This window comes from Apium graveolens, chromosome 1 (genome assembly GCF_009905375.1).
Source record: "Apium graveolens cultivar Ventura chromosome 1, ASM990537v1, whole genome shotgun sequence".
NCBI lineage: Eukaryota > Viridiplantae > Streptophyta > Magnoliopsida > Apiales > Apiaceae > Apium > Apium graveolens.
The window spans coordinates 26,143,547-26,154,685 of NC_133647.1; the positions used below are offsets into that span (position 1 = coordinate 26,143,547).

Consider the following 11,139-nt stretch of genomic DNA (forward strand, 5'->3'; position numbering starts at 1 on the left):
TTGTGAAAATGTTCGAGGAACCGAGAAGAGTTAATAGACATGCTCTCGTAGATGACAAAAGGGGGCTGAAAAGGTATGATAGTGCATTGTTATGCCGATGTCGAGGATATCAACCAATATTTATATTTCCGAACTTCTGAAGGGTTGTACCGTACACTTGGTGTGCGCTTATTCCTATAATATAATCAGGAGGAGATGGATGCTGCCTTTGGTGGCTACAATCATTTAAATAGGAAAACTATATTTGACAATGATAAGTGCGGGTTGTGATTAGCCGCTTATTTTTCAAGGATGGTGGTTATAAGTGGAGGTTGGTGCTTGATAATAAGCGGCTATATTTTCGGGATGAAGAAAGTTATATAGCTATACCGATTGCGCATTTGAAGGTCGGGTTGAGGTTTCCCATGCACACGTTCATGGCTGACTTATTTAAATACTATATCTGGTGTCCGCATGCTCAAATGTCGTCAAACGTCATATGACGATTTTGTGGTACACAAAAGCATGCACGAAGGATGTGAAACTTTTAACTTGAAAGTTTTTTTTGCAAAGTTTTATGCGAGGTTGACAGGTGTTAAGGCGTACTACGAAGTGCATCTTAAACATACTAGTTTTGTTGGAAAGCGTTTGAGCGACTTTGTACCTTTGAAGTTTTTCAAAGGGATGACAGACTGTTGTTCGATATATAACACCGGTAAAAAATTAATAAATTATGAAATTAGACCTGATCATGTTCCGATTAGGTCAACATTAAGAATGCTTTCACAAATTTGACTCAATGATATCAAAATTAGGATCGATTATTTAAATAAGGCCCAAATTATAAATTATTTCCCATCATAGACACGATTATGTCAAAATTAGGTCAATTAATCCAGTTGCGGCCTTGATTAAGAATTATTCTTCGTATTAGTTCCAATCACGTCAAAATTGGGATCTATTAGTTAAGCAATCGATTACCGATAATTCAAAAATTATACCAAATTAGGTTGTTGACAAAGTTAAGACTTGAATTAAGTACCATAGAACAATTTTAGCACTAACTAGATTAAAGTTATCGTAGATTAATCCAAATTACCTATATGATTACATAATTAGACCCGATTAGATCAAACATATGTTTCTTAAATTAATTAAGATCAACATTAGTTCAAGATTAATTTAGATTAGGTCAAATTAGGGACATGTCTTAGGAAAAAGTTGCAATAAGACCGAAATGAGGGCTGATTTTTAAATTAATCTCAATTTGATAATAATTAGGGTTGATTAACTCAATTAAGACTCGAATCATGTATGATTCTCTATAAAATGCCCAATTACATTAAATTACAATTAAGTTAAATTAGGGTCGACTAATTCAATAAAGTCCTGAAATAGGCCAAAATATGATAAAATAGTTCAGGAAAGACATTCATTACACATAAAATTTATAATTTGAATATATAACAATGACTCGTAACTAGTAATTCATGAAAATAATAAAGAAAACATATTCAAAATACATAAAAGATGTAGCTTTGCACAAATCAAGATTTTTTAGCTAAAATTTGAAAACAAAAAATTATGTATGAAAATGATACAATTTAAATTATGTTTAAATCTGTGTAGTCGTCCAACTAAGATATTCTCAATTTTTTTATTTGAAAATTATAAACTTTAATGCGGACGTAATGATGTCAATAAAGTTAAATAAAAATTAATTTTTCCGGTGGTAGATGGAGGTTATAACTATGTGCATTTACAAATTAGAGATAACGGATGATGACTTTAACATGTAAATTAATCAATAAAATGACCAACTTATTCTTGAAATCGAAGACTTTTTTTGGATATATATGTAATATACGAAGCGTTATGTAATTATAATAGTTTTTGCATTTAAACCATAGTATTTATGTTATTGAAATCCATTAGATATATTCTCACGGTAAAGACGCGTCTAGTAGAATACGAACAAAATATAAGAAAGGTATCCGTTTAAAAATTCCGAGACTTATCTGTAATCATAATTATTATTGAAAAAGAAAATACTTTGAAAAACTTTGAATAGCCATAAGGAGGTGGATTGACAACTATAAATGTAAAGTGACTACATACATTACACATAGAAGCCACAGAAGTGAAGGTTTTTCCTCGGGCAGTGAGCTCTTAGATTATAATCCATCCCTGTCATTTATATTTAAAATCTTGTCCTCGATATTAACGTTCGTTCATTCTTGCGCACACAATGCCTCTCTTCAATTGTTGTCAACAACAGCAGAGTAAACGCAAGGTGGACAATTATTCCCCTGGCGAATCTTCTGCCTCCGTTAGAAGGAGACGTGACGTTGAAGCTCAGTCAGCTGCGTCTTCGAAATCGAATTCTAGCCTACAGTTCTTTGTAAGAATGTTCACAGGAATGAAACCATTAGTTGTTCGCGCTGATGCTGAGGATACAGTTGAATCAGTTCATGAAATAATACAATCGACAACTAGAATCCCGATAAATCAGCAAAGATTGATTTACAGGAGCAGGCAGCTTTACCGGGAGCAAACCCTGAGGGAATGCTGTATCGAGAAAGATTCTGAACTACAGATGGTTAGAATTATGCGGAGTACTGTTTATCCGAAAGCGCATCAGTTGATTGATGAGATGGTTTTGTTAATGAGGAGTTTGTGTAAAGGGAGATCAGAGGGTGCAGCCAAGGATTTTGAAGCGCGTACTGTGATTAAACATAACTTGTCAGAATATTTTAAAGAATTTCCGAGAAATGATCATGAGAAAGCTTCAGGATATTTGCAGATATTTCTGTCCTGTGGGGCACCAGAGGCTTTAGCTATGTATTATAAGTCTCAGAATAGCAGAGTATCTGGTGTGGACTTCATGATAAGAGAATTAGTTATGGCAATTTTTTTATTGCCGGAAGCCTTGTATCAACAATTTGCGCCTATATTGGTAGTGATTTGTAAGGAACTGCGTAAGAGGCCATTGTACCAGGATGCATCATATATCATATGCCAAAATTATCTGGCTGCTATGATGGGACATATTAAAGTTGAGAGATTGCCGATTGGAGGTGGAAGTAATAAACATCTTGTCCTCTTCACAGATATGGTGTCTTTAGTTTGTGAGGCTGCTTCTAGGATAAATATCCATTTGCATGCTGGTTTAAGATCAGATACCTTGGATTTGCCTTTGATGAACGATGTTCTTTCTTTAAATAACTTTTTGATTCCTGTAATAAGGTTTATCAAAGAAGAGATGTTCGGAATAAAGAGGTACGGGAATCCTCCCTATGATGTGTATTTTGATATTTCAATTGAAGAATACGGATTTCTTAAAGATGCTTTTCATAGATTGTTGGAAAGGATAGATGAATGTCTGAAAGAAATGGAGGTATTGTTGCGCACAGAAACAGAATTTCTTGGGTGCTATGAGTATCTTGCTGTCTTAAAGGAACTACATAATGTTTCTGAGCTCTTTCCAGACATAGCAAAACAAATGCGGATAACCTTACGGGATAGGAAGCGTTCTTTCTGCTACTTAATTATCAAGTATGCTGTGAGGTCTGATGATCATGGATGGATTTCTGAGTATAAGGGGGGGACTAATTTTGAGTGCAGAAGGCATTTGGCTATGATGTTACTTCCAGAAATCAAGGATGAGTATGACGACCTCAGTCTATATATTGTTATCAGGAGATCACAACTGTTGGCAGAATCTTTTAAGTTCATTGCATATGCCAAGGGTAAAACACTACGAGCTGGTATATATGTGGAGTTTAAAGATGAGGAAGCTTATGGCCCTGGCGTGCTGAGAGAATGGCTTGTCTTAGTTTGTCAAGCCATATTGGATCCTCAATATGCACTCTTTGTTGCTTGTTCAAATGATCGTAGAAGGTTTTTTCCCAATCCTGGTAAGCTAGGTGTTCTTTTTCATAATAATCTGTCCTACATGTGGGTTTCTAAAAGTTTTATTTTGTTTATGTTTCTGTCATTATAATATTTTAAACTATATTAATTCTAATTACTTTTTTGTAATATAACACGTAACCTTTTGTGTGCATGACAACCAACCAAAGTTGAGATAATCGACCTAGACAAATATGATGAGAAGTAATACTAACATGTCCTTCGGTTTTGATATGTGTAATATGTTAAAGTTAAGACTTGATGCATATTAAGTCGTTTGTATGATCTTTTTAAGTTATAAAATAAATACATTCTGGTCAATTAGACGCTTTGATCTTTGCAATGCTGCCAAGATAGATTTTGGTCTATTTAGTCGGTTCAATAAAAAAAAATATTGTGGCATTTCTAGATTGCTTAATATGGTTATAGTTACTATCTTGGAATGAATTAACAAGTGACATGCAAGAACAAAAAGGAAGAGAAGCATTGAAACAGGAAGCGTTGTCATACCTTGTTACTAAATGCTTTTAAGGTTTTAAGCTGCCTATCAGAGTTGGCGGGGAAAAATGCCATCACGTTCTCACCCCAAACCACCAGCTTATACAAACCGTGTGTGCTACGGTGAGAATCAGGGAATAGCTTACATTCATCATAAGTAATTCAAGTATTTTATGGCCTGTTCTGTTTTGCAGCCTCTCAGGTTAATTCATTGCACCTAGAATACTACAGGTTTTCTGGCCGGATGATAGCATTGGCCTTAATCCACAAAGTACAGGTTGGTGTTGTCTTTGACAGAGTACTTTTTCTGCAATTGGCCGGAAGGGATGTTTCTCTCGAAGATATACAAGATGCAGATCCAGTATTGTATAGTAGTTGCAAGAAAATATTGGAGATGGATTCTGAGATTGTTGATCAAGATGATCTTTCTCTAACATTTGTTGTAGAAACTAACAACTTCGGATATAGGAACATTGTGGAGCTCTGCCCTGGTGGAAAACATACTGCCGTGACTAGTAGAAACAGAGGAAATTATGTTGACCTTTTTCTTCAACATCGTTTTGTAGGTTCTGTGAGAGAGCAGGTAGCTCAGTTTACTCGCGGATTTGATGATGTCATAGGTTCCGAAAGGCTTCGACTATCATTCTTCCAATGCTTAGAACTTAAAGATCTTGACAGAATGTTGTATGGGAGTGAAGAAGCTATATCTGTTGAAGATTGGAAAGCTCACACCGAGTACCATGGCTACATGGAGAATGATCCTCAAATATTTTGGTTCTGGCAGGTATGTAAATCAGTAATACTTACTCCTTTTTATGCGAGGCTTAAGGAAAAGGTGATGATGTTAATTTTCTTTTCATTTTGAGGTGTTTGTCTTAGCTACGAGACGTTAACACTATCATGCAAGTTCTGAAGTATAATCCTTTGGACTTTCTGTGCACAATGCAGTTAGTTTTTCATATTATTTACAAAAAAAAATATTTTTCTTTGTAAACTAGTAGATCTTTCTCTGGATTATGTGAATCTCTGAAAACTATTTATTGCCCCCGTCACATTTATTTTCTTCTCTTGTGGCCTGGCTGCAGTCCAGCATCAGCAGTTCAGTGCTTTGAAAAAAGTAAGAACTAACTTCTATCCTATATGATTTTTAGTAAGCGGTAATATATTGAGTACTTATCTGTCTGGTTGCACCTTTGTCTCTATCGTTGTTTACTTCTCTATCCTTGTTTACTTCCAACTGTTGCGGTGTAGTTATTACTGTTTGGCATAAGAGAATCATTACGTTTTTATTTGCTAATTAATAACACACACACTATGAATCGAACTCTTAACCTCCCGTAAGGGGAAACGAGCTCAATCACTGCACCAATCCTTTATTGCCAGAATCATTATATTTATTAATGCTTACTATAGAATTATCCATCTCAAATTGCAGACTGTCGGGAGTATGTCAGCGGAGCAGAGAACAACTTTACTCTTCTTTTGGACGTCAGTGAAGTATCTTCCTGTAGAAGGTTTTCGCGGATTAACCTCTCGGCTTTCCATTCACAAGACGAACGAGAGTTGCAATCGCCTTCCGTCGTCTCAAACATGCTTTTACCAGTTGCGTTTTCCACCTTACCAATCATTAAAAGTCATGCAAGATCGTTTAACCATTATTACTCAGGAGCATGTTGGCGGCAGCTTTGGTACTTCTTGAAATAAACGTTACATGGTGGGATAAAAAATCTCTTGGCTGCACATAGTCAGGAACATGTTTGTGCAGCTTTTTACTTGTTGAAACTAACCTCACATCTCGGGATAGGAATTTTGTGGCTGCACATGCAAATATTTTTAAGCCTTACCAGTGAGGAGCAATTTTGGTGCAGTTTTGGTAATTGTTGAAACAAAAATCACATTTCAAGATAGAAATTTTTTGGTCACAGACAAATGTTGATACAAAGCTTAGAGACATGCAAGATTGTCTACTCTTCATTACTCAGAAGCAGATTTGCTGCAGCTCTGGTACTTGTTGAAACAAACCTTAAATGACGGAACAGAAAATCTTTTGGTCGCAAATACAAGTATGTTGTTGATACAAAGCTTGTACATGTTGCAGAATAGTGCCCTTTGATATATAGAAATGTGTAAGAAGTTATGATCATGATGTTCCTTTTTCTTTTGATGAATGTAGTTTGTATGCTTTTGTTTCGAAGTGTTTATTACAGTAAATTACATTTTATTTATAAATTAAGAGCCGAACAATTTTTCTGCTGTCAGATTCCAGAGTTTGCTTTTCTTGATAATGACAGAATTGCTCTATGATCTTGTATAAGTTGGAAAGATAGAGTAATATTAGTATGGTGATTTCACAATATATGTGTGGGAGTACTAAATATATAAGTGCAATTCATCTGTAGCAAAGGATTGGCATGCTTGTTGGAGACTGAAAGTAGGTACGATTATTATCTAATCAATACAAGGGTTTGTTTTCCGACCCTTTCTTGTCTAAATCTCAAACTTCTACTTCCGTGATTCGATCACAACAAGGATTAACTAAATATTGAAAACACAGCGAATAATATGCATCATATGGTTACCGTTGTATTTGTGATATGTATAGCAGAGCTGTAGTCATTGCTTTACCATTCCATATCCTGATGGTTGAGCAAATATATATGTCTCAGTCTGCATAAACCTTCTCATTAGGGACTTGCATAGAATGATAAAAGACTGTGATATCCATCAGGTCTTCATTATTTCTAGTATTCTAGTGTGTTTTGGTATCAACACTTGATTGTCAAAAGGTTTATTTATAATTCATAGTAGCTGACTTCCCTTGCTCTTTTTTTGCATTGTAATTGTGTAGTGTGACTTATTGAACTCCCTGCACCAAAACATCACACCTAGTTGGAAATGAATAATGGTACAACACATCCCTGATTTTCTCTTGTATTCATAACTTATGTATCATTTATGCACTCTATGATTACTTGTTATTGCAGATGGCCATACTCTTCATTATACTGGCAATCCGTTATGCGTATCTATTATTAACAAAGATAATCTATGGGTTCATGTGTTTCTACATGATGAGTTATAGAAACGGAGTAACAACAAGGATTTAACAAAAGGAAGAGAGAGATATATATATCTAACTGAATTGTATCTTGCATAAAAATAAATGTTACAATGTCAATTGTATTTATACAAACAGATCAATGTAACTAACTTTGGTCAATCTAACTAAAGGTTGACTTGTTTATTTTGATAAGCTATCAATACCTTCTTCTGTATAGGCAAATGTCCATGTGCTGCTAATGCAACATTCCATTTGTGATAGTATACTCTTTAGTCCCCATGAACAGAGAGATCCTTATGCCCCCCACAAATTGGAGACAGGGAAGAAGACAAGAGTCCCATGACAGCATAAGACCAGTGAAGCACCTTGCCAAGTTAGTAAACACATCTGCAGTATTGTGAAGTGTAGGTATCTGGAGGACAGTAATTAAACCAGACTTAATCTTCTCTCGAATGAAATGACAGTCGAGTTTTATATGTTTAGTGCCAGCATGATAGACAAGGTTTGCAGTCAGGTCCACAGCAGCCTTGTTGTCACACAACAAAGGATCAGGACAATCAAAAGAAACACCCAGGTCTGTGAGAATGTTAAGAAACCACAAAATCTCATAAGAAGCATCAGCGAGTGCTCGGTATTCAGCTTCTGCTGAGCTGCGAGAAGTGACTGCTTGCTTCTTAGAGCGCCAGGAAATAGCGATAGAACCAAGAAGTAGACAGTAGACACCAACAGATTTTCGATCATTGGCATCACCTGCCCAATCACTGTCACTATACATCTTTAGTGATAAAGAATTGTCAACTGGAAAAAACATGCCATGACCAATCGTCCACTTAAGATATCTGAGCACTCTAGTTAAAGCAACCATATTCTTGACTCGAGGAGCATGTAAATATTGGCTCAATATTTGGACAGAAAAGGAAATATCAGGGCGACTAGAGTTGAGGTACAAAAGCTTTCCCACTAAAGCTCGATAAACAGAGGGATTATCTATAAGTGGCCCAGACTGAATATCATCAAACAAGTTTAAGTGAGGGTCAATTGGAACAGATAGGGGCCTGCAATCAGTGAAATTTGCAGAAGCCAATAAATCATGAATGAATTTCTTCTGAGAAACAAATATACCAGCAGGAGTTCTGGAAATTTCAAGACCCAAATAATATTTGAGACTACCCAAATCTTTAATACTGAATTTGACATGGAGAAGCTGTTTTAAAGCAACGATGGCTTCATGATTATTACCAGATAGCAAAATGTCATCCACATAGACAACAGCCACCACAAATATACCATCTTGATTGAACGTAAACATAGAAATATCTGTGAGAGACTGTTTGTACCCTGCTTCCAATAAACAGGCTGTCAATTTTTCAAACCAATATCGAGAGGCTTGTTTCAAGCCATAAATTGACTTGATAAGCTTGCAAACTAAATTGGAAACATTAGAATTGTGAATATAACCCAAAGGTAAAGACATGTAGACTTCCTCATGGAGATCACCTTGAAAAAAAGCATTGTTGACATCGAGTTGTTCAACAATCCACCCCTTTGCTGCTTCCACGACAAAAAGTGTTCTAATTGTCACCATTTTTGCAACCGGGGCAAAAGTATCGTGATAATCTATACCTTCGGACTGAGTGTAACCTTTTGCAACTAAGCGAGCCTTGTAACGTTCAATTTCACCATTGGAATGATATTTAACTTTATAGACCCATTTGCATCCTATGGTTTTCTTCCCAAGAGGTAAAAATACTAAAATCCAAGTATTATTATGTTCAAGAGCTGTGAGTTCTTTCTGCATAGCCACTATCCACTGAGGTTGAGTAACAACTTGATAATAATGTGGTGGTTCTAAGATCACTTGAGAAGAAACAATAAAATTGGATACACATTGCTTTACTGTATTCACCAAAGCTTTGTTGGAGGGCATATGATAATCTGCCCACCATTGCGGACGATTGATAGACCTTGTCGAAGATCTTTTAGGAATAGATATATCACTCTCAATGTGAGGCTCAATGGGTTGTGAGACAGTAGTCTGTCAAATAACTGGTTGAGTGATAAGCTCATCACTAATCAAAGTAGAGGCTGGAATATGACATTGAACAGATTGTGGAGAAGTAAGTAAGGAATCAATAGACTCATTTATTTGAGAATAAGAAGTGTGTGGAAGCATAAGATTAGTCATGGGGTTCACAAAAGGACTAGATTGATTAGAAGATAACCAATCAAGAAAAGTAGTGGAAGAAGGAACATTGTGGGTATTAAGATGATATGGAAATACGTGTTCATGGAAAATCACATGATGACTAGTGAAAATAGAATGATTTGCGAGATTAAGGAGTTTATACCCTTTCTGATCAGCTGGATATCCAAGGAACACTGATCTAATAGCTCGAGAAGAAAACTTATCATTATCATGGATCGAAGCAAAGCATAAGCATCCAAATATTTTAAGTTGTGAATAATTAGGTGGCTTATGATGCAAAAGTTCGAAAGGTGATTTATAGTCAAGAACATGTGTGGGCAATCTATTAATAAGGTAAGCTGCAGTTAGAATACATTCGCCCCAATACCTGAGAGGTAAACCCGATTGGAAACGAATTGCCCTAGCCATGTCAAGTAAGTGCCTATGCTTAAGTTCAACACGAGAATTCTGTTGGGGTGTGTACGGGCAAGATAGCTGATGAATAATACCATGAAGTTTCAAAAAAGATTTTAAAGAAGAATTGACAAATTCTCCACCATTATCAATTCAAATTGACTTCACAGATGCATTAAATTGTTTGACAGTATAATGAAGAAATGATGCAAAAACAGAAAATACATGTTATTTTGTAGGCATGAGGAAAACCCAAGTGGCTCTAGTGTAGTCGTCGACTAAAGTCAAAAAATATCTAGCACCGGTGCCAGAATTAATGTGGTAAGGGCCCCAAACATCCATATAAATCAACTCAAATTTAGAATTTGCACGAGATTTACTATGTTTTGGAAAAGAAATTTTACATTGTTTATACAATGGACATATAGTGCAATCATTACTAGAACAAGATGAAGAAATACAATCAATGTGCTTTATAACAGCGTCTGATGGGTATCCTAATTTGAGGTACCACATTTTGGCATTAGAGGCATTAGAAACAAAAGCAGATGAAAAAAGAGTGTGTATAGAAGCCTGAGCACCATGAACAGATTGAGATGTTGCAGGTTTGGCAGAAGATTGATTGAAGAAGTAAAGACCATCACGGTGGTCACCAATAGCTAGAACTCTTGGTGGAGTCTGGCCCTGAAAAACACATTGATTGGAATAAAATTGAACAAAATAGTTGGCAAGTTGTGTCAGTTTTGAGATGGACAAATGATTACAGGTAAAGAGAGGAACAAATAACACATCTGTTAAAAGTAAATGCTCAGTCAGCTGTATATCACCCATTTGAGTTACTGAAATGACTTGATTATTAGGAAGTGCCACAGTAAAAGGTATTGTGATGGAAGTAAGACGCGGAAACAAATCTTTATTACAACACATATGGTGAGTGGCACCCATATCTATGATCCAAGAATGAGTAAGTGAGGCAGGGATAATAGAAGAAAGTAAGCAAGTAACCATACCTGCCATAGAATTCACCTGATCCTCCCGAGAAGAAAAATTTCCTTGCCTTTTTTATTCATCATTAAGATCATTAACTCAT

At 35.8% G+C, this 11,139-nt stretch overlaps 1 protein-coding gene across 1 annotated transcript; it reads left to right on the top strand.

Annotated features, from left to right (window-relative positions):
- Window positions 1-2,143: 2,143 nt before the first annotated feature.
- LOC141719619 (E3 ubiquitin-protein ligase UPL5-like) lies at window positions 2,144-6,530 on the top strand. Its single transcript, XM_074521996.1, has 3 exons — window positions 2,144-3,896; window positions 4,584-5,173; window positions 5,825-6,530. Exons 1-3 carry the CDS (start codon window positions 2,228-2,230, stop codon window positions 6,086-6,088), a joined length of 2,523 nt encoding a protein of 840 aa, XP_074378097.1. The 5' UTR covers window positions 2,144-2,227; the 3' UTR covers window positions 6,089-6,530.
- The last annotated feature ends 4,609 nt before the right edge of the window (window positions 6,531-11,139 follow it).